Source organism: Boleophthalmus pectinirostris, unplaced genomic scaffold (genome assembly GCF_026225935.1).
Source record: "Boleophthalmus pectinirostris isolate CB_2022bp ecotype Guang Dong unplaced genomic scaffold, ASM2622593v1 HiC_scaffold_9, whole genome shotgun sequence".
Lineage (NCBI taxonomy): Eukaryota > Metazoa > Chordata > Actinopteri > Gobiiformes > Gobiidae > Boleophthalmus > Boleophthalmus pectinirostris.
The window spans coordinates 20,928,121-20,955,565 of record NW_026571541.1 but is presented as its reverse complement, the minus strand read 5'-3'; the positions used below and the strand labels follow the sequence as shown (position 1 = coordinate 20,955,565).

Below are 27,445 nucleotides of genomic sequence, written 5' to 3'. Positions count from 1 at the left end.
GCATGTGAATCCTGTTTGTAGGCACAGAATGCAAATGCTGTGGGTGACCAAATTAACGCTGAAGACGCATCCAGGACAGCAAAAATCCTGAACGTGGTTGGCCTTGTGTGTGGAATTATCCTTCTGATCATCTTCATCACACTTAAAGTTCTCGGCCAGGGAAACTATTGAGTGTCTTTTTTTGTTTTTTGTTTGTTTTTTTCTTTTAAATGCATTCACATCCATTTTAAAGACTATGTCTAATCCTATACCTTTAGGCACTTATATTCAATTGTATTACCAGTATTATTTTTGTATAAAATAACAAGTAATTTTTTTTACACTTATGACTGATATTTTTATGAACTAATTGTCATAAAAATAACAAGTTATTTTTTTACACTTATGACTGATATTTTTATGAACTAATTGTCATATAATGGTTTGTTAAATAAATAAGAAAGAAAATGGACATGTTTGCTTCATTTTATTGGTAAATAAGCATAAATGGACAAAATGAGACCAATTTCTATGATTTGCAAGTGTGAAAAGTGGAAAAAAATTTACTCTGTAGTAGGCAGCCTTCGGTGTTTTAACTGTTCTTCAAGTTGTGTGAAGACTGAGGTGTCATAGTGTTTCCTTTGCAATCTGGTAACTTCCTGTGATAGGCCAATAAAAACCAAAACAAATGGCAACTAAATCATGTGTCAAATCAATCAACATGGGACAAATATAGACACACAAAAAGGCATTCATGACTTACATCTTGTGATATCAAGCTTCTGCATGGATTGTGCTGTAAAGAGTCAGCATGAGATTCCCACAGTATTCCATTGAAATCCCCTGAATGGGCCCCTTTGTGCAACCGTAAGGGGTGCGCACTTAGATGGGCCTGAAACAGCTCCCCAAGGGCTGCTTGAAGGACCTGCACAGGAGGACAGCAGAGCTGTTACACTTAGTAAAGATGGAGTTCACTTGTGCTGCACTGTACCTTGAAGAAAAGTCTCTGGAAGGCTGGACTGGAATCTGAGGTCATGTCCTTCAGTCTGATGTGGCAGAGACTGTGGAGGAGCAGCAGTGAAAAACCCCCAACTGACTGTAACCTCTGCCGACGAACAAACAGTATCTTCTCCGCTTCCTGCCATAGTGCATGTTCACAAAGTGAGGTTTGAAACAGTAAAATAGGTCTGCATACATTTTGGCTGACAGCAGCTCAGATAACAGAGCATTCACCCACAGTTTGATTACCATTCCTGACATTTTGTCATTGTATCTGTGTAGATGACTGTTTCCTTGATGTGAAGGGTTTTGAGTGTGCAGTGGGGATAGAAAAGCACAATATAAATGAGGCCCTTCACTTTTACATGTTCCCTGAAAACTTACTTATGCTTTGTATTAACACCGAGTAGTGTTAAACGACATATACACATGGCATATAGAGGGGGAAGGGGTGAATGAGTTAACATCTGTGTACCACCTGAAGAAAATTTACATAACTAATCTGATGGTGTTGGTCAAAAACAGCATGCTGTACACAGATAGTTGTTTTCAAACTTGCAATATAGCTGGTTTTAACTACGTCAGTTGTCACTTACTAGTGTTTTTAGACAAAATACCTGGTAAAAGAAAGAGTTTCTGAAAGCATTGTTGATGTAGTTGTTGGCAGGAAGACTGCTTGTTATTTGCAGGGTAACCACAGGTGTCTGTGAAAACCACAAGCTGTTTTAATATAAGATGAAAACTTTCAATAAAGCCCAACTGAAAAAAAATACACTTCATTGTTACAATGACAGATAATACAACATAAGAAAATCTTTTGGGATATCTACCATTAGAAACCATGTAGAGCAAGTTACCATAACATGTATGATAACATGTATTTGAGTAATCATATGCAATCCTTTATGCAAAGTAAGATACATTTTAAATAAAAAAAAAAAAATGGAACTAACCAGTTGTAGATTGTTCAAGGTTTGCATGAGAAAGAGTCCATGCTGATAAACTAAATATTCTCTAGGGTTAAGGTTTGAAGTACACAAAGGGATCAGCTCTCCTTCACATTCCCACTGGGCATCTAGGACGTCCACAAAGCCCTTTTCCCTTTTACCCTTTTCTGTACAACAAAATCAAATACATAATTAAAATTAAGCTTTTGTCTGTTTTTCATAAGTGTATTATTGCACAATGAGACTGGACAATGAAAGCCATTTATCTAAACTCAGGGAAACGTCTACCATCTGGACTTTGTTGAAGCTCTCTGAAGTTAAAAAAGATTCAAGAGCAAGTGAAAACAAATACCTAAAGCTTAAGTTGTGAGTTTTGGTATTATCTGCAAGAGGTGTTTTTGTGAAATGTCTAACTTTGGAGCCTCCTATGCTGCATGTTTGACAAAAGAACTCTTTCAGTTTATGTTAGTGGTTGTAACAGAGATCTTTGGTATGCTAGTGATTAAACATAATTAGACAACAATGTCCAACCCACCGTGTTGGTCTCCTCTTACTAGGCTGGCCCAGGTCTTAATTTGGAGCTCTACCCCCTTCAGCATTTGAAAGAGGGGGGATTGCTCCAACAGTCTGCCCCACTCCTCCTCTGGGTCACAGAGAAAAGGAAAAATACAGAAAAGTCAACACATGTCCTGCCTACAGGATGTGTGGACTAAACTAGTTTCAAAACGGACCTGAGATCTTTTTGACTTGTTCTTTCAAGATTTGGCTCTCTATAAAAAAAGAAATTGAAATAAATAAATATATGATTATATTATGTGTGGGTCTTGTACGATGTGTTTGTTTGTTTTTTATTTAGATCCCCATTAGCTACTGAAGAACAGCAACTATTCTTCCTGGGGTCAGTAACATTCTATAAATGCCTTTTTCTGCAGGAAAACAGGATGTACATGCACCACATTTGTACAAACAATGAATGTGTCTTGCCCAAGGACACAATGATATAAAAAATATGTCAATCAGATTAAATGTCATTCGAGTTACATCCTGTGTTTCTGCTGAGTGACTGTCTTAACATTACCTTGTGACTGAAGCCTTGAAGATAAAGTGTGTCTCTGTGAGGGGTGGGTGGGGCCAGAACTCATCTCCAAACCGGTGTCTTGTGATTGAGTTTTGCCAGGTTCTCTCAGAGACTGAGTAGAATTGGCTGTTCAAACACATTGTCATTTATAGTTATTTGTCCACTGGAGGAAAATACTGTTCAATGTATCTCAACAGTTGTCCTGTTTTTAACTATAGATGTGTTATGTGTGAACATGCACACTAACCTAGTGTATATTTATAGGTATGTTATCACAAGGTTGGTATTTGGACATACCTTGCACTACAGCAGGCACTGACTCTGTCCAAACTCTTGACGCCACCTCCATACCATAGCCCTGTTTTGTTTGCAAATCTGATAATTAAAAAAATAATTCATTTCTTCTATTGTCAGTGCTCTTCCAAACAAATACATCTTTTATATAGACAGTGGAAATAGCTGATGGACCATACCAGACAGTTTGTGATTGTAAGGGTTAAGAGATAAGCCAGAGTAATGTTTATCTTGCAGAAGCTGGTTGAGCCTCTCCAGCAAAGGCAGAGCTTTCTCCCGGAGTAGAGCCATGACATTTACTGCTTCTATGTGTCCACCAAACTCAATCAAGCCATACTGTTTGTACCAAAAATGTCCAGTTAGCACGGCCTAGAAACAAGAATTATTTCAATATTACTGTAGAAAATAAGGGAGAAACTATCAAATGTATCAAAAGCTAATATAATGTTTTAACAAAGCCCTCTTACAGTGTGTCTTATGCTGTTGTTTGGACTGACTAATGATTATGGCGGTGCAAACCTGAGCGGTGTCGGCACTAAGTTGAGATAGGAGCCTGGCAACATGCAGCGCATTAACAGCAGTATCCAGCTCAGCTTGCTTGGCACAGCATTGCTCCTGCACCTCTCGCAGTCTCAGCTGTCTGTCCTGCCAGAAAGAATACACATGTAGACATTTAGTTTTACACAGCATGTGTCAACTCTGCTCTGAGATAACATAGTGAGCTGATAGAATAATGAAGGAAAATAGTTCCTGTACCAATGAAGTCTGAGACATTGTCCATTCATTTTCATGTGCTGTGTATCTTTCATGCTCTTTTTGTAGTTGAGCCATACACACATCCAGCTTTTCAAGGCCACATAAAAGTTCAGACTGCCAAGCACAATGCTGATGCCACTCCTCCTCATCACCTGTGCACACAAAACTGCAATTATTTACTAAACAACAACAGAAAAATGCTCCAAAAAAATCATGAGAGAGCAGGTAGGTTAAAACCTGTTTTGTTTAGAGCTTCTCACCCAATGTCAGGATGTGTAGTACATGTGCAGGCAAGATTAGAGCCAACTGGCCGCACACTGCTGTTCTCCTTTGGATTTCAGCCTGTGATGACTCCTGTATCTCCAGAGCAGCCTCTCTCAAAGGTCTCACTGACCACTGCACACAGAACATAGACATACTGTTACTATAGAGACTAAATAAAGGAGGCTTTTCATTGACATGTAAAGCCACTCCTATTTAGCCCTAAACTCCAAACTTGAGCAACAAGTTGATACCTGTCATCTTTTATCTCCAAAGTGGTTCATGTTGTTTTTCCTTGATGATATACTTTTTGTATACCTCCACTGCACACATGCCCTGTATTCTGTTCAAATCCCTTCAATAATTTTTCTCATGTTTTCTTAATGTTTCTCATTGAAGCATTAATAGCACAAGTCTGTGAAACAAAAGTCACTCTGCTTTGATATGTATGTATTTTTCTATAAATATGGACACAACTAACGCACTAGCTGCTGCATTCCAAATAGGAAGTTGGACATGCTGGCTCTTCCGGCTCCTTCTGACCCTGGCTGCCGTTGACTTACATTGGAATACTGTCTCCCTTCTGTAACTGCTGCTGTGAACCTCATCATTTTGGTCTTAAAATGTCTGTATTAACTCGCTCTAATGGTCTTGGTGTTTTTTTGTTTTTTGCTGTTTTGGCCATCAAAAAATCCTATTAATAATATGGACCCTGCCTCCAAATTCTCTCCTATAACCATTTGCATTGTGAGCTTCATTTGAGTGGCACACTTGTCATGGGTGACAGCACACTTGCTTATTCCACTTCTTTATACAGTCTATGATAAATACGTCCAGATGCTCTAGGGCAGGGGTGCTCACACTTTTTCAGCGTGCGGGCTACTTACAAAATGACCAAGTCATAAAGATCTACCTAATACAAAGCCAAGCAAACTGCACTGAAACACTCTGTGCCCCTTTTTTGGACCCTCACCCACAGTTTGAGCAGCCCTTCTTTAAGAGAACTTCCTCTGGCACTTTACACAAAACTGTGGAAAAAGTGAAGGAAGTAGGTAAGATTTTTTAAAGTTCCAAACTGGAGTTGCATTCTTTTCTGGTTTTGCAGTGATATTTACCAGCCTCTGCACGTTTACCAAACCAAACGCACATCGTGGCAAACACAGATGCATTTGTGCACTTGTGTTAGGTAAACTTCAGCCAAATGTGGCAGTAGGTCTGTTCTGTAGGTCTGCTCTATGCTGTAGGCCTGCTTTGTGCTAACACTGTAACACAAATTTAGACTGGTTTTTGCTTCATGTTTCATCTTGCTCTTCTAATCAGCCGCACTGTGGAAGGGGCTTGTGTTCGCTGTACGCAGGAAGGAGCGAGAGCGTGGAAAGGCGAGGGGGCGGCGTGCTGACGTGAGGCAGATGGACAAGTAGGATGTTTAGGAAGTTTAACCTGCCCTGTGATGCACGCTGGTACACGAGGGCACACGCTGTTGCAGACGAGCCGTGCATAGGGAACGTGTGTATGTACGTGTGATGTGCCGTAGAGTCTCCGCGGGCTGCACTGAGCGCACAGGCTGCACTGAGACGCCCCACATGCTCCTGCACCCCGCTACAAGTTTATTACCAACATGTGATCATAATGAAATATGATCGCACTTGTTGAGTGTCAGACCTTGAGTGAGAGACAAGACCGAGTCCAAACGCGAGTCCGAGACGAGACACGGCGATCTACCCACACAACCTTGGCGATCGACTGGAATAAGCACCCCTGCTCTAGGGGGAGATGGAGAGAGGAGACTTATCTGCTGTAACAAGAATAAATCTTTGTAGGCTTTGCTAATTGATAAATTATTTATCATCAAGAGATACATATTTTTGTTTCCACAACACATAATAAAATTGGTTAAAATCAGTAAGCTAAAATTTAAAGTATTTATTTGAAGGGAAAAAATTTATTAATGTGTGCAATTACTCACTTTTGGGTGTAATATACTGTAGGTCCTCTTATATTGTGAAGCAACAATAATATTGTGTCCTGCAAGCTTTATGCTGTGTGCCACACCACTGACCTGATAAGACTGTGTATCAGAGACTGTGAAGACAAACTGGAAAAGTGATGAGTCCAGATCAGAAAGAATGTCCTCCTCCTTGAGCCTCTGCTGTTGCCAGTATGTGTTCCGAGCACATAACTCTTTCTGCAGCCCCTCCATCTACAACAGTGCAAGACTGAAGACATCACTTTCCAGGTTATACTGTGAGTGTAAACATACATTTAATTGTTTACTTGAATGCTGTCAGTTTGCTCAGTCATAGTAAGCCAATAGGAGGCAGTTAGAGGGACCACAGTCTTGTTGGACATATCCAGTCTGGCTCCGACTACTGGCGCCACAATCCCTGTGACGGGATCCACAGTCTGACTGCCATAACGAATTGCTTCAACACCTGTCGACACAGACTGTTGTGTCTTCTCTATATTTTGGATGAACAATTGCACCATGTTACATAATCTGAACATTAACGTGAATCTTGTTTACCCTTTCCATCTGCGTCTTGCATAGTTCCCGCCAGTGGAAGTCTAATCCCAGAGACAGGATTGGATTGACATCCCAGAACAGGCACACTGAGGCCTGAACCACCTGGGTCTGGATACTCCATTCCCACAAGAGCAGGAAGACACACATTTGAACCAGTGAGAGGCATCTCTCCTGTAAAGAAGAGCAAAAGTTAAAAGTCTTAAACTGTGGTTAAATATACAAAATAACTAGACTGCTTCTGTCTGAGAGATAAGGGTGCATTTTGGGGGGTGATCTTAGAAATAAAAGGTCAGGTAGAAAGTGGGAACATATCTTTCTTCTTAATCAAATGAAACCTTTCTCATGACCTCTTAGCATCACAAACTATATAAGTCACTTGTGCATTTTACTTCGCCCAGTACTGCGTTAAACACCTCAGGGCAACATTGTCCCGTTTAGATAAAAAGGGCAGAAACTTTGCCAAAGACTGATTTATTTTAACAAATTATATGCCCTTTCCCTAAAATTAGACCTTTCATATTTTTCCTCACAAATCCAATAAGAAACTAAACAGATAAGAAAAAGAGAAACAACTCTCAGACAAATTTTATGAATAGATTTATGTCGGGCTAGGGAGATTCAGGTGGAGTTTAAAGTGATAATATAAACTGAGAAAATAATAGACTTTTCCCTTTTAGGATAATGCTTGCGTAAAGGCCCAGCACAGAATACAGATGACTGTTGGAAGCTCATTTATACAGCTACATATATATATATATATATATATATATATATATATATATATATATATATATATATATATATATATTAGGGGTGTCACATTATCGCGTTAATTGCGATTAATTAATTACAGTCATATTTAGCACGTTATATTTTTTAATCGCGTTAATCTCATTTTTAATCTCTAACTTTACTGTTTCTGTATGCGTGTTGCTTTATTATAAAATCTGTTTTTATGTGTTGTTGGGACAACAACACACACACAAAAAAAACACATTTATAATTTTTTTTATTTCGGTAATTCCACTCATTGCCGGAAACCCACACAAAACGTGCGCAGTAAGAGCGATGTAAACGTCATGTTCACGTTGGCGGCGTCAGTCGCACAATGGACGAGGTCGAAGAGCCAGTAGAACAGAGTCAGCAGTGCACAGGTAAAAACACATTCATGTCTTGGAAATTATTCTCCCGACGTGAAATATAAAAGAAAATAACAAATATAAAATCGCCTACAACTTAAATGTCACTGGTGAAAACAACCTGCATAGGCTCATGATGTCTGCACTACTGTCCTATAGTGACCTGCCACATGAGGGGACACGCACACACAAACACACACACACAAACACACACAAACACAAACAAACACACACCTTCATCATCGTCATTAACCTGAGAACGCGCAAACCACGTTTCTTTCCGTAGTTACTGCGCGGACACCGACGTGCTCTCGTGCGCCGCGCACGTTTTTGCGCTTCCTCCTGTGCGCCTCTAAACCAGAACTAACACCAAGACTAAAACCGGGACTAACCCAGTCCAGGACTAAACCAGGACTAAACCAGGTCTAAACCAGGACTAAACCAGGACTAAAACCAGGACTAAAACCAGAACTAAAACCAGGTCGAAACCAGGTCTAAACCAGGACTAAACCAGGACTAAACCAGAACTAACACCAGGACTAAAACCAGGACTAACCCATTCCAGGACTAAACTAGGACTAAAGTAGGACTAAAGCAGGTTTAAACCAGGACTAAAACAAGGACTAAAACCAGTGATTTCATATATAAAGCATTTCTCTATCAATAATATTTTTAATATGGTTAAGGAAAGACTGGACTTTTTATTGTCTTTAAGTAGACAAAAGTTATTATGTTCAGATTTTCTAGCCTTTGCTACTTTACAGCAAACAGTTTCTTATTCATGGAGACTTGGGCTCAACAACCAATCTGGAGAGATTTGTTAAACAATAAATGACTTTATAAAGTCACTTTTTTTTGTTCTATATCAGTCTTTTGATCTGCCACAATAATGTAATAATGAATTTAAATGAAAATACCTCAAATTGAAGGCTTTTCTCAGCATTTTTTAGGTGAGATTAAAAAGAGATTAATTAGATTAATTAATTACAGATCATAATTAATTAATCTCTACATTTTTTTAATCGCATGACAGCACTAATATATATATATATGTATATATATATATGTGTGTGTATATATATATATATATATATATATATATATATATATATATATATATATATATATATATAGTGTACACTGGGAATGGGTAAATGTAGTCTATAATCTATTAGTTTCATAAAAGCCAAGTAAATGTAAAAGATAGCACAATTTCCTCCATCTGTATGTTCTCTCACCACAAGCCCCTCCATCACGCTCAAGACCTTCGGACCAGTCCAGCAACATCTCCAGTCGAGTTTGGAGTTGGAGGTGGCAGTGCAGGCTCCTTGACCACACCTGCTGCAGCTCCTTAGCTACAGAAGGAACAGTTTCCAGTCGACCACTCCTCCTATCGCTTCTGCTACAGGGCTGCATGTGTAGAGTGGCTGGGCATGATGCCCATTCATCAGTAAGCTGCTTAAGTAACTCTACTACTTTGGACATTTCTGCCAGAACCTAAACAAAATGAATTATACTGATATTTGTCTTGGGAAAAGCATAGACATGAAATTACATGAAATGTATTATTCTCATTATTTTTTTTGACAGTTTGTGATATTGACTTTGTTTATGTTCAGATATTTCTGTATACAAAACTTTTCTCACAGTTTTAAAAAGGAAATTGGTTGTTTAGTTCAGCACCTTACAGTCTATAAAGGTTTGGTATCCTCCCCCATGAGGGACCAGTTGTCCTGCCCTTATGGTTGCACCTCCCACTCTGAGCATCCTCCCACTGAGAGGCTCCATGAAGAAATCATAGAGCAAGACACCACCTACTGGCAGCACTGCACCTACATACACAAGAACATTATGCAAGAGCGTGGACAAATACTTTTATTGTGTAATTTTCTTAACAAACCTGTTACTGAATCCAGACTCACTCCAACAGTTAGCACCAAGTTTCCTGTACGGGACTCCAGCATTGGACAGCCAATCTGTATAGGCTGTTGTTGCCGAGTGACAGGGCACATGTAGAGCCCACCTAAGGGGTACACTAGACCAGTGTCTGGGTGAATGGTCACCCCGAGAATGGGCACTGGGACCCCTGTGTCAGGGTCTGCCATAGGGACCCCCAGCTGTAGCCTCTGGCCGGGTCGGAGCACTCTGAGGCGGATTCTGGACAGAGGCTGTCCTGAGTGGTGGTAAGTGGGGTATGGGACAAAGGGCAGGAGAGGCCTGTCCCACTTCACACTGTCTCCTAAGAAGAATACAGGAAAACTCTCCATCATGTTGAATGAGGTGAATATAAATATTTGTAACAATTCTGGTTTACTGACAATAGATTTGATATCCATCATGGAGTTACCTGCACATGAGTCTACTGTGTAAACTAAAGTGGAACTGGCAGGGTCATAGGCCACATTGCCTGCTATGGGCATCACTCTGCCAGTCTGTGGGTGCACAAAGTAATTAGGTGGCACAGGCATAATGTGACCACTACTCAGCAGCATATGGTTGTGAGCATTTGGCCTTATGAGCCCTGTCACTGAATCAAAACACAGGGCTTGACTAATAAGCAGGGAGCCATCAGAACCTGAAAAAGAACCAAAAAATATTTAGATTTTTAATTCAGCATTTTAAAAGATGTTTTGGCCCATATACTTTATGGGACAGAGCAGCATGCATTAAAGGGGAAAGCCAGTGGAAAAACACATTCTGTCATTTGTCATGAATCAGTCACTCGACAAAGAAGCATGCAATAAGCCCTGAAAGTGCGCCACAATCTACAGAGATAGCTTAAGAAATTATTATAATATTCATATATTTATTTCTTGTGCTAATGAAATAATTGTTATTCTCTTGTTTGTTTTGTTACATTGTTACATTCAGATGCTTTACAACAAGGAGGGAAGGATTTTTTCTGTAATACTCACTGTTACCAGCAGATGGTGTTATTCATAAACGTTCAAGTAGTTGATTACCATATTTAAAATTACCAAACATATCTTCCTTGGTGAAAACATTTCCAGTTTCGGGACAAAGCAGTTTTGCCCCGGTGCCTTCACCTAGAATCCCCCATGCTCCCTGACGCTGGCATTCTGCTGAAAGCAGGTCTCCCATTCCTTCTATTACAGAGCTCAACCTATGGATCAAACTTAGAACAGAGAATATCAATTTTCAATTGTGTATATTATTTAGACTAGTATATCTTCTTTAAAATGTTTACGTTTGTTCACAGATTGTCTGGTGATCACTGTAGAGTTTTGAGAGTAGTCTGGTGCTCTCTCTGAGATGAGAAGTAAATGTAGTTTGAACCCTCAACTGTGCCTGCTGCTCTCTCCTTAAAACCTGGTGTAAAAAAAAAAACAGCAATTATTGATTTTTATTTAGAATTATGTTGCATTTACTCACTTGTTGAGTTGACAATCTTATTACATAATATTACTCACTTGTTGAGTTGACAATGTTATAACATAATATTGTGACTTAGTTGTAAACCTGCAATTGGTTGTTGAGGACTGTCCTCAGCTGGGAGCCAATACACTTTCGGCGTCCTACCTCCCTCTCTACTTCCCTCATTATTTTTGCATAGTTATCACCGATTCTGTCCTCTTTGATCAAGCAGGGCTGGAGCAGCTGCAGTTTCATGGTGACCCCTTGGTACAACTCCTTTACCTAGACAGGCAAAAAGTAATAGAATTAATAATAAAATTGTATGCGTGCTTCAACCCTGTAAGTCTGATCTTCACTAGCACTGGTGATTCAGGCACCTTTACAGACTTAATATTTGGCTTCTCCCATTACATCTTTATCACTTGTTTTGTCCTGGGGGAAGTAACTAGAACCCTTTGTGTCCAACTGTGTCCAATCATCAGATTTATCAGACAAACAGGAAGAACGTAACAGAACCCAACATTCCAATTGGATACCCAATCTGTTTCAATGGGTCTCATATTTAGGATTCTTGAAAAACATCACAAGAAGAAAAAAAGAAAGACAGAGGGAGGATTAGGTGGAACAAAGGTTTAAGGCTGTGTATCAGTGGGTTGTACCAGTTTTCAACTGCTTTTAGTTGGCAAAACAGGTGTACAAATAGCCATTTCTATTTAAAAATTTAAATATTGAAAATCAGTAAGATCTGTTAAGTAAGCAGACCTCAGTGGTGAGCTGTCCCAGCTGAGTGGTGACAGAGAGGCTCTGTTTGAGCAGGAGGCTGTAGAAAGTGGTGCTGCTAAATGCCTCCAGGTCTACTTGGTGTTCATAATCCCAGAACTCCTCCAAGGTCTCAGGCTCTTATAAAAGAAAAGAAATTAATTTTATTTATTTATTTATATATATATATATATATATATATATATATATATATATATATATATATATATATATATATATATATATATATATATATATATATATATATATATATATATGTATGTGTGTGTGTGTGTGTGTGTGTGTATATATATATGTATGTATATATATAAACCAGGGGGTGTATGGTATTTGCAGGCAACACTGCAGGCAGCATTTTCACTATTAAATAAACAAGTGCCTATGAGTGAGGTGTGTTATAATAATAATCATAATTATCCTATATTGAATGTGTGTGGTTAGTAAATCTACCTGGTGGGGTGGAGTCCACTGTCATCCTTGCTTGTTGGTTTCTATGTGTTTTTCTTAATGAGATCACCCTGGAGCCCTTTGATGCATAGTCATCCATATTGTAGGCTAAATGTAGAAAGTGAAAATGCACTTTTATTGGCTTTTTCTCAGGCCATCCATATTCACGGAAAAGGATCTAAACAAAACACAACATGAAATCATTTTGTCTGTATAGACAGAAGCTACGATCAAACATAGTATGGTATGGTGTAGTATATTGGTATGTGTGATCCCAAACAAAAACTTCATATTATTGTTTGTTTGACACTAACCAATAGGGTAACGCATAAACCCAGGATCATGACAGCACCAAACACCAGTCCCCCAGTCACAAACCAGTCTGGCCTCAACAACAGTCCACGTCGACGGTTAATTCCCACTCGGTTTAAATGTCGAGAAATAGTTGAAAAGAATGGCCCAGGTTCATAACACTGACCATCCGCAGGCATCACACGCACATACTACAATGAAAAAAAATGTAAATACTTCCCTACTTAGAGTGACTGAATACTTTATATGTCTTAAAACTTACCATGTGCCTATGTTCATGGCTGCTCAATTTAAATACATATACACCAGGCTGGTTAAAGATGAATGAAAAGAGGCTGGGAGGGGTCCAAGACAAAGTGAGCTCTTCTTTTAGTTGTCTGAATGCACCCCAGTCAAAAACTGGATTTGTGTTGTACAAGTTATCACTAAAATGCAGTTTATAATGATGGGGTTAGTGCCAAACAGGATACAGTACTTAACTTATATATACTTACACATCATACTCAGGATAGTGATTTGTAGAGACTGTGAATAAGATTACATCTCCAAGATGGAGACATGTAGTGGGGCTTAAAATTCCTTTAGGCCTCCTATCTATTTCTTTAAATTGACTCCAGTTCCCCCAGCTGCTGGTAAAATTAATTGCACTATCACCATGACTATTATTTCCCATTTGAGAGGCTTCCCACAGAACACTTTCTAAGAGGAACATCACAGGAGACATCATAAATTTATGTTCATGTGAATTATGCATCTAAAGCATTGCATTGTGACAAACCCAGGAAGTGCTCAGTCTCTTGTTGTGTAGTTATTGGAAAGAGATGATCCAGTTCTTCTGGGAGGCCAGTAAGGAGGCCAAAGAAGCCTTCCTCTGTAATCAGAACATAAGCCACAAATGATAAAAACAGAGCTAGACAGTGAAAGGAAATGGAAAGAAAACAACCCAGCGCATGTTAGTTAAATTGTGCGGACCAGTTGTCTGAACAATGTAGACTGGATGTGAGATGTTGAACTGCCGGCCACACTGAAGAGTCTCCAGGGAATCCCAATGTAAGAATAGTGTCTGCAGTACTCTGCCTGAGATGGACGACACCTGGACACAATGAGACAGTTTACCTTTAATAGGTCACAGCAACAGTCGAGATGCGTGTGCTCAGCCCCCACTGTAGGTGCAATGAAGGTCGTATTGTCAAGCTTTTGTTTAAGGTAAGAAGGTGGCTTAAGCTGTACACAATGCCAAATCCATAAGCCCAATTGTGAGCATAATTGCATATACAGAATATGTATTGTGATAACTAATATCTTGGGTCACCTGGTTTTCATGTCTCCAGACCAGTTCAAGTTCTCCATTTGATTGACAGTGGAGCTTCAGATCATCTGTGGCTCTGCGCCAGCACAGGCTTCCACACAAGGTCCTCTCACCAGGGTTTTTGCATAAACACAGGCCCAGCTCACTGTCAAAGCCTCCAAAGTCTACTGCTGATGGACAAACCTGCACAATATGGCATGTCAAGTCCTTTTTTACTGAATATTTAGCCAATAATAATATAAACTTAATATTATTAATAATATTAATATTAAGTCTTTAAACATTTACTCACTAATAACTAAAGTTTTGTTTGTTTGTTTTTTAGATTTATTGTTGACATTGACTAATTTTATTTTTAAATTACAGAAAAATGTCACCCCCATACAGTAACTAATACACATAAACATTTACTTGGAGATGACCAAAGGAGGAAGAGATTTGGGGTTAAATATTAAAAGGGTGACAGCCAATACATGCCTGTACTTGATAAATTATTGTCAAGTTCATGGAGGAAAGGGCAAAGACATCTAGGTTGTGCTCATTACTCTTGCATGTCATCGCAGAGTGTTTACTGTGAGTACACAGCTCTTACTTTTTCACAGAAACATCAAGCCCATTCAAAAAGATTTCAAGTTGTGTCAAGTACAGTATTGAAATACATAGTATAAAAGGCAAGTTCAAGGAGATTATTCAGACTTCACTAATGATTTCAGGGTTAAGGACAAGACTATATCAATTAACCTTTCACATGGTTTGAATTGGTCACATGTCATTGCCTCATGTCTCACCTGGTACTTACAGTGGACAGACCACTGATATGTGTCCAGACATTCTCCATACTGTGTACGTGTCTTCCCATCGCGACACACATCGTACAGTTTCAGAACACACACTTTGTCGTTGGAGGGGTGGTAGCCCAGAGAGCAGTGGCACTGAGCATCACTGGCCTGTTTAAAAAGTAAAGACTTCATACGCTGTGTAATGATATGATACAAACCAAAATTATACAATAATAATAGATCATAATACAGAAAATTTGGTCCACAAAAGTAGCACCTCAGTTGTATGTGCTGCTAAAATCTAAAATTAAATAAAAAACAATAGACAACTGAATAGACAGGAAATTGGACTCTGGTGTGCAGTAACTTGATCCTCAGCTCTTTCAGCTTGCAGCTACAGATTGTTTCGGGTTGGATTTCTGAAAGGGCTATGAGAAAGCTCTCATGACTGCAAACACATAAACTCAAACCTCCTTACACTTAAAAAAACACAGAGCGTATATTCATATTTGGGGTTTATGGAACAAAGAGGAGCCCATGACAAATGTAGGTAAGTGGGCCTGAAACTAAACCTGCACAGTCACAGACTTATGGGATATTTCAGTACATTAACACTCATAGACAGGGGCAAGTGGAAGCACCTGGAAGTTTTGGCCTTCCCCTGGGCACACACAGGTGTCCTGGCCAGAAAGAGGCTGCTGCGCAACTGGACCACAGGGCAGAGGCAGAGTCATGGCCGCCCTAGGGCAGTAGTGGTGGGGTGGGCATGCCAAACACGTATTTGTGAATACAACACCGGAGTTAGGCCCATAGGTTCCCACTGGACACGGAATGGCAATGGGAGCCTCCGGTGGACAGTAGAAGCCTGAAATTAACAATTTGGTTAGGTTTCATAATGACTTAATCATCATGGACTGAGGAAAGACAGACAATCAAATTAAAGAAAATATACACAAACCACAACAATGAAACAGAAACATAGTGTAAAAAAAGGCTGTGACTGTGGAAATAGTGTGAGTGAATTTGTGTGATATGTAATATCATGCCCCTGCCAAGGCCATGACTGAAGCACATGAGACCAGTTCCCACTTTGGGAACCACTGGTGTGACCTATATTTTGAGTCATGAATAATTATTAATAATATTAATTATTATTAGCTCTTCTAGTCTATATAAAACTCAAAACAAAGTGAGTAACTTGTTGCCTACCTGCTTGGCAGACTGGTCTCTCCTGGGACTCTTCACTTCTGTTATTTTCTTGACTAAGAGTGAAGCAAGCTAAAGCCACTAGCCATATCAAAGAATTCACCATTGTTGGCGGTGTGTCATCTGCAGCAAAACAAGTGCTAAATGCTAAGCTAAAGCTTTAATGTGTCTGACTTCTTAGAATAGTTGTGAAGACATATCTCATTATCGAGACGAAGCATGAGCACAGCGGACTTGTAGCCGGGCTGATTCACTTTCACCGCTGAATAATTGATCAGGACCATGAGTTAGGTGACAGCGATAGTTAAGTTGATAATATAACCTAGCCTAAGACAGATATAATGTCAGATTTGGCTCTGATCGGGCATCATCATATGCAGAGCAGCTTTATTGGCTTACAGTATAGTCCTAAGATAATACTCGGGTCAGGTTTATGATGACAGTCAGTATTGACAGTGTTATCTAACAAAATGGTTTACCTTTGCTCTAAATTTAAACAGAGACAACATCAAGGAGATTATCATTATTATTAGCTGTTATTCTATTTTTTGTTATTAGGGTATGATTATTTTCACAGGAATATTGTAGTTGCACTGCACTATTTCATTGCTCAGTCACGTTTCGTGTAGCGAAACACTATTGGCTTCACGATTGTTGTTACTCCAATTAAGACCCCTATGACCTACATATCAAGTAACCCTGGACTATGATCCTGTAGTGACGATATACTTATCTAACCTAAAACTATTCAACTTTCACCTACTTTGCCACGTGATTTACTCAAAGTCTATGCATTTTCAATATATAGATGAATAGACTTATATTTATAAAACAGAAATATTAATTATATAACGTGAAAGCCAAAATCCGCATAGCTCAGTGAATTATACTTCATACTTCATAGTGTCCCAAACATGGCCAAGATAAGTGAAAATAGGTAAGGCTGACTGCTCATAAATATTCATAAACTGAAAAATGTCTTTCAACTCAGTTTCACAATTAAATTTGTACTCCAATGATTCGAAACATGCAAAGCAACATAGAAGAACGTTTACACAACTAAAGAAAATATATTACAATCAACAACAGCAAAACAAACTGAGTTATGTCCAGTGAGCCAATATTAAATTAACTTGCTAAGTCTAAATGCAGTATAAACAGGTTAATTACCATTTAAAATACAAACAGTATTAGCCAAAACATTTTTTTTTCCTCAAAACAGTTTCAAATAATATTTCAAATCAAGCCAGTTGGATTAAGCATGGATGTACCCTGTTTATATAAGCCAGGTTTAGGTGAAGTTGTACATTATGATTATAGGGCTAAGGTTACATCATAATGAATGTAAGTCAATGTTGTGCTTGCATGTGTTGTGTTTTGTCATCAGTGACCCTCCACGTGTTGCCTGTTGACATAAGCAGAGTTTGGGATGCGGCCCTGATAACATGCAGCTTTATAAGGACTGAGAGGGGACAAAGTGCTGAGAGAGGAGAAGAGCTTCTTCAGACACCAGACAACGTTTCTTTGAGGAACCAATCACAAATCTATCAGCAGATTGAGAAGACTTAATTCATTCATTTGATTCAATCACAACTTGGCACTTCATTCAGAAAGAACATGCTTATTAAAGTTATGCTATTTGTGTCATTCTTGACTGTCTCAGGTAGATACAGTGTTTAATTTTGCAGCTATCATTTCAAATTTCTTTCTTTCTAAAAGTTTTGTTTTAATTTTTTTTTTATTTTTTAGCCAATCCACTCCATCGTAACACCAGAGAAGCTCCCTGGGCAGACTCAAGAATAAACCAGGCCCATGATAAAACTGAAGTATCCAAGAGCATGGAGTAAGTGCACACTTTTCAAATGAATAGAATACAAGCTCTTTCATCCATTTATAATACAAAGGTGATTTTGTTTTTCAGTTCAAGTTACAAAAGCCACATAGATAGCAACAATTTGTACAGCCAGGAGGAGGAGGGCAAACACCCTGTGGCAGCAGAAGTTCAGCACAAACTGAGTCTGGAGTCAGAGCGTTTGAGAGTGCGTCTTCACCAGGAGCTGGCAGAGCTCAGAGAAAAGCTGTCTCCATCAACCCACGTCAGCTCAACTCTTAGCGGCCTCAGAGAGCGACTGGCCCCTCTCATGCTGCAGCTCCAGAGCTCCCTCAGCTCCAGCACCCAGGAGCTGTGTATCCAGGTGCGTGTGCACCTGCAGAGCATGGAGACTGCAGAAACTCCAGCTGATGATGGACAGAAGATCTTACAGAGGATAAGTCAGACTCTGGACCAAAGCAGCTCCAAGATGGCTGACATTGTTCGGGACTTTTATAGTGAAGCCAGCAAGGTTGTGGGACAGTTCAAAGATTCATTTGCATCTGAAGGAGAGATTGCCCATTCAGAGATGTGGCAGAAGTTTAGCTCCAGACTATCGCAAGAAGTGGGCACGCTGCGGGTAGAGGCACAGAGCAGAGCTGTTATGGTTCTGGAAGAGTTAACTTCTCTTCAAACAGCCTCCCAGGGCTTTGAAGCCAACATGAGTGCAAAGATGGAGGGCTTCTGTCTTAATGCAGATCTTCAGGTCCAGCTGTTTGCAGCTCAAATGGAGAGACTTTTTGTAGATCTGGAGGAGGAGCTGTTAGCTCACACAGACTCTAGCCAGAGTACGTCCTCTTCCTCACTACACAGCGGCTCTCTGCAGGAGGACTTCTCTCTCAAACTGTCTTCTCTCATTCAGGACATTTTGCATTCTGTACAGTGAGCCCCACTAATGTTATGTGTCATGTAATATAATGTAACATTTCAAATGTATGTTTACTATATGCACTATATATATATATATATATATATATATATATATATATATATATATATATATATATATATATATATATATATATATATATATATATATATATATATATATATATATATATATATATACCCACATGTTTTTTGTTGTACTGTATTTTTAGTGTTTATCTATAAATAAGTGGATTTATTAATGAGCACTTTTAGTTTGTTAGACATTAGGTTTACTGCAAAGATGTATATTATATCCAACCTTTCCTCACATCATTTTGTAAAGCTCAAATTCTCTAAATAACATGCAATCCTGTTTTCAGACAGCATGAGGAAACAAGAGAGATACAGATATGAACTGTTAGAATGAACTTAGTGGTGAACTTAAAATGGTGATAAATACAACACACACCAAGTCATTTCAAGGATTATACATTTTTATAAATGTATACAATATTTTTACATTTAATTCAAATTCCGAACAGATTGCTCCAAACTTATCTTAAACTTATTTACTATTTTCTATGTAGTGATACAAATTAACAACTGAAGAAATCACTGCATTACTTTTTTATGTCAATCAGAAGGGCCCCAGTAAAATTTTTTGACAGCAAACCACCCGGAGAGAACCAGAAGCATGGCCACAACAGAGCCCAACACCACGCCCACTATAAGTCCAGTCTCATTCAGGCCGTTGCGGGCTGCAGTGCCTGCACAAAAACAGAAATTGTTATAGGGATGGATAACCTAATACACACACTATGTTGTAACATTTTTGTAAAATAAAAAAGTGCAACTTACTGTAGGTTTGTGCATGTGGTTCTGTAATTATAAATGTAAAAATATACGTTTACTTAGTTATTTAATTATTAGCTTTTAATTTTAAGTCCATCATTTAGTTTCTTACCCTCTGCGGCTGTGTACAGTGGTCCAGCAGAAACAGTAGCTGAATCTTTATCCTCTTGTCCAAAGGGAGTCACTGATCTTTTTCTTTTACTATTGCAACCCTGAAATAATACAAAATATATATTTCAATGCACTTGAATAATATATATTATTATAAATATTATTTTTTTGTTCTCAATACCTACAGCAAGGATCTCCTGACACTTGTTTGGTTCACACAATCTAAGAATACAATGCAGGTAGATGCTAGACATTGACTGTGCACGGTGTTGAAGAAAACGGAAGGCCTCAAAGTTAAAGCGGGCAACTTTGGAAATGCCATTGCTGATAATAGTTGTCCTGTCGTCCTTTGAGCAGCTACAGAAATGTATAAATACTCACACGTGCAATAAAAACACGTTACATTATGATATTCTGCAATATACCCAATGAAGAAGTTGTGCTGTTCAGTGTGTGTCACATTGTATGCTGTTGGTGTGGAGAAGCAGTGATCTAGAAGAACATAAAAACTGAAAGGAAGGAGGAAGAAGTTATTTTATTTATGATTTTTTTTTTTTTTTTTTCTCCATAGATTTTTACTTACTTCCCAGTCAGATTTACTGCTTTGACTTCGGCATAGACCCCAGCTCGCAACTGCAGGCCTGTAGGTGGCACTATTAAGGGATATTTGTAGGAAGAGTCCTGTGAAAATATATAAAAGTGAAGCAGATATGCAGTAATCAAACCCCTTGGCCATAGCGCTGCTAAAATAAATAGAAAGCATTATACAGAATTATACTTACATTATATACACTCATCTTTAGTGTGTTAATAAAAGTCCCATTGTTGTCATTAGTGGCCACAGAGACAGATGAACTAGCATATAGTAACAGATTACACAACGAGAAATGAAAATTATTTTAATTGTGGTCAACAAACTTACGCTATAATCTGTGTGTTGTTGAGGAGGTATTCAAGGGGGTAGCGGCAGGAGAAGTGGTAGTACAGGTCTGTAGAGTAGCTGATTATGCCTTGGTCTGACCGAGGGGTTTCTATGAAGCTGGTGATAATGACAGACTGTACACTGGCAAAGGAGCTGAAGGGTCCTGTGGGGTCTGGGGCTTCATCCACAATCTGAAATAACATGGTACATTTTTTTTTTAACAAATACTGCTTACAAATACTATTATTAGTTTTAATGATTAGTAATTAATATTGAAAAAGTGTACAAATACACTTGGCAAATGGTTTATACATTTTTTTTCTCCGATAGCTCAATTTTAGATTAGCAGCAGCACAGTATTAGTGGGAAGATAATGAACAGTAATATAGACCTTTGTGATAATAGTCATAAAAACGCTGATAACAAGACTTATAATAGTCATAGTAACAGTAATAATAGTAAAAGTTATTGTAATAGAGAAGTAGTTATAGTACTGCACAATAATAGTGCTATTTTGTTATATGCATATCTGTTATATTAAGGTGTAAGAGATGTTTTTATAATCGATTTTCTTTTACTTAGCTGACCAGCCAAAACCACATGCTTTGACAAAACTGAGAAGAATGTATAGGGACTGGCTGATCAGGCAAGTGAATTATTATCTATAATTAATATAGTTATTATCTTTTTTTTCTACATTTGTTTAAAAGAAATAAAGTACAAGTGGTATCACCTGGAGGGACTGGCGGCAGGGGTTTTCCTGGCTGTGATTGACGGGCAGATAGTAACGCACCACTGGAGGGATGACACTGGTATCAGCCCTGCCCAGACATTCCTGCTTATTGTGGTTTCCATTCAGGGCCAGGTCTGTGGTATTGAAACCTGCCCACTGCGCTGTGCACAGGTTAATCTCCAGGGTGATGACTGTGGCACCGCAGTCTACTGTCAGGTCTGAGTTATCTAAGAAAGAAAAGAGATGTGGTATTAAATACACAAAATAAAATGCAATTTATGCAAATTTTCAGACATCCACAGAATGTCAAAACATTGCTTCCAAAGTGAAGTAAGTCCAATTGGTTTAGTTTAACTTGTTGATAATACAAAATAGTGTAACTGTAATATACCGTACATTACCCCAAATACTTAAATAGATTTTTTTTTTTTTATTAAACAATCTAACTTCTAACAAACAAATTCTGACACTAAGCCATTTCACACTAACTATTAGGATATATTTTAAATTTACACAGGACATGTTAAGATGGAACTATGATTGGTAACATACCTGGGGTCCGGTTATATTCAGGAGGACAGTTGTAGACACCAAAAGCAGGCTGCATGAAAACAGCCAGCAGAGGGAGCCATGCAAACATGCTGCAATTTGATCAATGGATGAATGAAGCCTGTGATAAGGAGAACAGAATAAAATAACACATATGTTATTATTGGATAAAATTCAATATATGAACCTATTCATAGCCACCCATACAGAGCAAATTAGTCTTACCTTGCTTGTGTCTTCATGGGTATGTGACGCTATTCATCCAGAGGGGCTTTTATAATATTACAGACACTTAAAACCAGAGAGGTGTGACCAAGAAGCGCTCCCATCGACCAGCCAAATACAGACCAACTATACAAATATATGAACATCCACACTACAGATAAAAATTCATATTTTTAGTTATTCTAACAGCAACTTAGCATCTAAATTCAAATGTGATATATTAAATTTATTATAACTGTGAACAGATCTACCATAATCACACAGGTAAGTCATTTGTCTTTCAATAGTCTGTTTTCCTTAGTGAGAATGTACTCATTTGTGTAATAAATTAATTAAGAACATGTTTTACATCATGTGCTCTCAGACAACCCTCACAAATAACACAGTAGTCCATCACTACCAGTCTGTTTTTAGAAACTATATACTTTTATAAACTATATATTTTGTTTTTGTTTCTGAATATGTGGATAAATTATTTACATAAACACTATTAAAAATTACAAAGGACTTTTAAAATATTTTAAACAGACTCAATGTTTGAATGGGACTGAAGTCTTGAGAATAAAAAGCCTTCAATGGTGGAAACTTGATCAGGTTTGCCACCAGCGATGGAGGACACAGCCAATCATGAGTAACCTTTGTTCATTTTACCTTGCATGACAAACCTGGGCTCTATTGTCTGCACAGTGCTGTAGTGCATGTATTCTACAGTGTGTAGCTATGGGCCATGACTGCTGCTGTTTACCAAAGGAAGCCTTTGTCCCACAGAAATGCAGAATGAGAAGAATAGACTGTTTGCCCATCATGAGAGCCAACTTATTACATTATCTACACTATGTCACACCAATCACCCATCTCATTTTAAAAGGTAGGTATAATGGTGGTTAAGATCTGATATAATTACAGTGTAATGGTAAGTAAATCTGTTTAGTGCATTTCATTATTGTGAATATGCTTTAGGACCAAATTACCCTCATAGCACCATTGTTCCATTCACATTTTGGAAACTTTTGAGCACTTGATGTTTGGTGTCATCTGCTGGCCAAAAATAAACCCAACTCAGTGAGGAGGACTTGTGAGTCAGCAACAGCTGTGTAAGTGAAAATCACAACATACAAAATACAGTTATTAGCTTCATAAATCGAAAAGATCAAAACACGATAACAACAACAACAAGCCTCTCACATGGTGGTGATGGTGGAAAAAGAAGCAGATAAAATACCTTAAAGCCATGGAGAAGACAGCAGGGCTACACAGTAAAGCACATGATAAGTCTCCTGTCCATGACTGTGAAAAGGCCCTACAAAGGAAACATGTGAGGTGTCAAAAATAATGATTAAGTAAATAAGATAAGATAAGGGTTCATGTTTGTGGAACTATTTAGGCATGTCTTACTAAGTTTTACATTTTGTGTTTTAATTGTTAATTAATTAAAGATTTTCTTCTTTGTCTGGCAAAGAAACTCATAAAAGGCAATGAAGAGGAAGTACAATCCAGAGCCTTTTCTCCTCTCTCCACACTTCCTGTCCCAAGAACAGTCCCCTCTCCTTTTCCCCTCAGTCAGTTGCCCTCTCTTTCTGGCTGCTTGGACAAATCTATTTGTGTGTGTGTGTTTTTTTTTTTTTTTTTTTTTTTTTTTAAATGAGTCGTTTCAAAAAAGTAAATACACGAGCCACACATTCTTATTTTAATACATCAAGCATGATATGTGTTTTGGCACAAAAAGTCCTTTTGTGTCGATATATCGCCTAATTACATTACGTTTAATGTCATTTGGATAATAAGGTTTAAGTTGCACTGACATAACACAAAATCCCGTTTAGAGGCTTAAATTGAAAAATAAAAGAAGCCAATTACCTTCCTTATTTCAAATTGGAAATAATCTTGTTTTTCACTGTGTTGCCTACCCAGACGCCATATGCACGCCATCAGCAGTCGACTCACTTCGCTCCCTCCGTCATTCCTCCGTGTTTACTCTTTATCCGAAGAAGCTTTTACCGTACTTTGGTTATTTAGAGCGCACAAGATGTTTTACCCGGTTGATTTTGCCTTCCACAAGCCGTGAACATGTTGAAATGGATTTTATTAGACTCTTGGGCGCCGTTATTGCCGTTTTCTTCCATCCTGGATCTTTCTCCAAAATTAATGGTAAGATCCTTACGTAGAACAAAAATTCTACTCAAATTTTCAACAGCACTCATTGACTCGATTAGGTGAGCGAAAAATCTTGGAAAAATGCAAAGTTTTAATTTGTGCGTAAAAGTGTGCGTAAACATTAACGGTTTACTAGGTTGCAGGATACAATGTTAAAACTTTACCAAAAGAGGAAATGTTAAACTTCAGTTTAAAATATGTATTGAACACCTTTAAACAAATGGCTCTGTCTAAACTTGGTAAAGTTGTGCACAAACCACTAAGCGCTTGCCAATAAAACACTATTACGCAACGTACCCAAAGCTTGGAAAATAATGACATATCCAAGTAGGCTGTTTTATTTGTGTTACTGCCACACAACCAGAACATGGCAGTAATGCTGTTATTAAATTGGCACAACCGACTTATTGCATCACTTATGATAACAAATCACAGTAACATAATTGCTCTGAATGTCCATGTGAGTCATTTTACTTGTATCCATGTCCAGCCCAGAGGATCTGCCGGCGTGGGACTGAACGCCCCTGCTACAGGGTGTCCTACATCCAGGACTTCAGGAAGAGGTTGACCTTTGCAGATGCCAGTCGCGCCTGCCAGTCTGATGGAGGGGAGCTGCTGAGCATTGAGACAGAGAGCGAGCAGCGGCTCATAGAGCGGTTTATCACAGAGCTGCAGTTGGGAGATGGAGACTTTTGGATTGGAATGAAACGAAACCCGCAGCGTCTCAGGGCAGAAACCAGCAGCCCAGTTTGCCCCTCTCAGTACTACTGGCTTGATGGCAGCAGAGCCAAGTTCAGGTTCTCTGTGATTTTGGAAATATAACAATATAATACATTATTAGCAATGCACATGCAGTTAAACTTGTTAACCCCTTTCTAAAGGAACTGGCATTGGGATGAGCCATCATGTGGCACAGAAATGTGTGTGGTTCTGTACCACCAGCCCTCTGCCCCTCCTGATGAGGAGGGACATTTCCTGTTTCAGTGGAATGACGACAACTGTAACTCCAAGAACAACTATGTCTGCAAATACACAGAAAGTGAGCAGGATGCACAGTATTATTTGTTTGTCTAATTATTGGCCAATTGTAAAAATATTTTTCTTTTTGCAGAAAGAACCCCAGCAATTACTGAACGAAATGCAGCACATGTGGGTATGTTAAAACAAAACAAAACAAAACCTAAAAATGACAGCGTATGTATGTGCTCTTGGTGGTCTTCAGTGCTAACATTATAGCCTGTTTTAAAAATTATACATTAAAATGTTGTTAAGATAACATTTTAAATTATGTATTTTTATGAATTCCCTCAGTGCCAACCTCAAGGTCAAAGACTGTACCAACAACATATTCTGGGGATGAATTGAAAACTGGATTACCCAAGTCGTCAGGTTAGTTATTAGCTGTTATTTCTTGCAGTGGTAGAAATACAAAATTGTTTTTTGTTTGTAGTCTCTCTTTCAGACAACATCTCATACATCCTCTACGCTACTATTCCTGTCCTGCTGCTGCTGCTGGTCGGCACGGTTGGCTTTTTCTGCTACAAGCATCATGTCAACAGGTAAACCTAACAGTAGGCATAATGTGTTTTACGTATTTTGGTAATGTATGTAAAGAAGCTAATATGTTATTTTACTTTACATATTCTCCTTAAGACAAAAGACGCAACTTGAAAGCTATCCAGGTGGACACCAACAGTGGATGTCTGTGGCAGGTTCACCTTGCCCAGTACAAGGACCATACGCTCTGAGTGACGTTACTAAACTCCCCCCCACTGTTTTGGACTGTAGCCTGACATCAAGACCCTCCTGCACTTCGCCCTTCAACTTTCAGTGTGGTGACTATGAAGACGTGCCATGTGCAGACAGAGGCACTGGCTTTGTGAATAATGACATATACGAAACATCTCAAGCCCCAAGTTACCGCTGTCGCAATCAGACTGGATGGGTGGAAAATGAAATATATGGTTGACTTGAAATCACATTAAAGAATTATGACTCATTTACAACACGCCCTGATCTGTATGGATTTCCACTAGCGATGTAACAATAACTGAAATATTACGATATTGCATCGTCAAAAGCCTCTCAATAACATCACAATATATCGAATCAATCAAGTCTCTTTACTTAAATTCACTGTTATGGTGCAGCAATAGCTAAAAGGAACAACATACAGTATGCAATAATTCTTTGCTCTGTTTCAGTCTAATTTACATGATAAATAACTGTTATAAGCTCTTTTAAATCTGAACTCATAGGTGTATGACAGAACCAAAGGACTGTCAAGGCATTTTTGAAGGAAAAAGTAGTATATTCCCAACTTTGTTGGCTTCTAGAAAATATTATAAATAAATATCATACATTGAGATGTATATCGTTACTTCCCTAATTTCCACATTCAGTTATTTGTGTCCAGGTTAATAATAATAGTCCAGAGCATATGTAACCTCACGAAAGGTTTCCAATATTTAGTCCAAACATTCAAATTAGGCAATTTGTCATACATGAGAAATATCACAAAAGAATATTCTGTAGATTGAAAACCATTTATCTCTAATACCAAGAAATCAGGCATCGCCATTGCCTTACTGTTATTATGCCCCTGTTTTCATGTTGCATCATCAGATGCAGAGAGATCTTGTTGCCTATGTACGTTGCTCCAGAGATCATATATGCAACAATGTGTGGCATTGTTTGGGTCGTTTTGAAAAATCCTGTCAGCCGTCTGTTGAACTTCCTGTTTGGATTCAGGGAACAGCTATTCAAAATCAGGAACAGTGCAACCACATGATAGAAACATAATTCCAGACCTAACGTGAAATCTTGTTCAGGGGCCTTTGGAATTATAAGTAGCCTACACAGCTTTCATAGAGTGTAAAACCTAAATGAAGTTATAGTGGACAACTGGAAACTGGACTGGAGTGTAAGTGTCATGAAAGGTGCCGGGGACGGAGAAGTGAGTGTGTTCTTGGAG

The 27,445-nt window shown here is 38.6% G+C and overlaps 4 protein-coding genes across 4 annotated transcripts; 2 read left to right on the top strand and 2 right to left on the bottom strand.

The window, feature by feature from the left end:
* Positions 1-447: 447 nt before the first annotated feature.
* si:dkey-103g5.4 (uncharacterized) lies at positions 448-10,082 on the bottom strand. The gene is made up of 19 exons (XM_055166690.1): positions 9,878-10,082; positions 9,666-9,809; positions 9,216-9,332; positions 6,839-7,009; positions 6,589-6,746; positions 6,374-6,514; positions 4,314-4,449; positions 4,054-4,205; positions 3,817-3,942; positions 3,477-3,666; positions 3,301-3,378; positions 3,004-3,129; positions 2,657-2,695; positions 2,461-2,568; positions 1,932-2,092; positions 1,596-1,682; positions 971-1,117; positions 743-904; positions 448-638 (listed from the first exon to the last, which is right to left on the bottom strand). The coding sequence occupies exons 1-19, from the start codon at positions 10,080-10,082 to the stop codon at positions 543-545; spliced, it is 2,544 nt and encodes an 847-aa protein (XP_055022665.1). The 3' UTR covers positions 448-542.
* A 7,581-nt stretch (positions 10,083-17,663) lies between these two features.
* On the top strand, positions 17,664-18,975 carry zgc:162608 (uncharacterized protein LOC100037332 homolog). Its single transcript, XM_020918079.2, has 3 exons — positions 17,664-17,848; positions 17,935-18,028; positions 18,107-18,975. Exons 1-3 carry the CDS (start codon positions 17,803-17,805, stop codon positions 18,939-18,941), a joined length of 975 nt encoding a protein of 324 aa, XP_020773738.1. The 5' UTR covers positions 17,664-17,802; the 3' UTR covers positions 18,942-18,975.
* Positions 18,976-19,558: 583 nt separating this feature from the next.
* On the bottom strand, positions 19,559-23,614 carry LOC110154143 (zona pellucida-like domain-containing protein 1). Its single transcript, XM_055166689.1, has 13 exons — positions 23,540-23,614; positions 23,289-23,407; positions 22,318-22,443; positions 22,096-22,213; positions 21,544-21,770; positions 20,811-21,001; positions 20,671-20,743; positions 20,472-20,569; positions 20,314-20,397; positions 20,074-20,245; positions 19,890-19,989; positions 19,784-19,804; positions 19,559-19,692 (listed from the first exon to the last, which is right to left on the bottom strand). Exons 4-13 carry the CDS (start codon positions 22,181-22,183, stop codon positions 19,559-19,561), a joined length of 1,188 nt encoding a protein of 395 aa, XP_055022664.1. The 5' UTR covers positions 22,184-22,213; positions 22,318-22,443; positions 23,289-23,407; positions 23,540-23,614.
* Positions 23,615-24,242: 628 nt separating this feature from the next.
* laynb (layilin b) lies at positions 24,243-26,839 on the top strand. Its single transcript, XM_020918069.2, has 7 exons — positions 24,243-24,465; positions 24,962-25,268; positions 25,353-25,510; positions 25,583-25,624; positions 25,783-25,860; positions 25,922-26,030; positions 26,125-26,839. The coding sequence occupies exons 1-7, from the start codon at positions 24,393-24,395 to the stop codon at positions 26,438-26,440; spliced, it is 1,083 nt and encodes a 360-aa protein (XP_020773728.1). The 5' UTR covers positions 24,243-24,392; the 3' UTR covers positions 26,441-26,839.
* Positions 26,840-27,445: the final 606 nt, after the last annotated feature.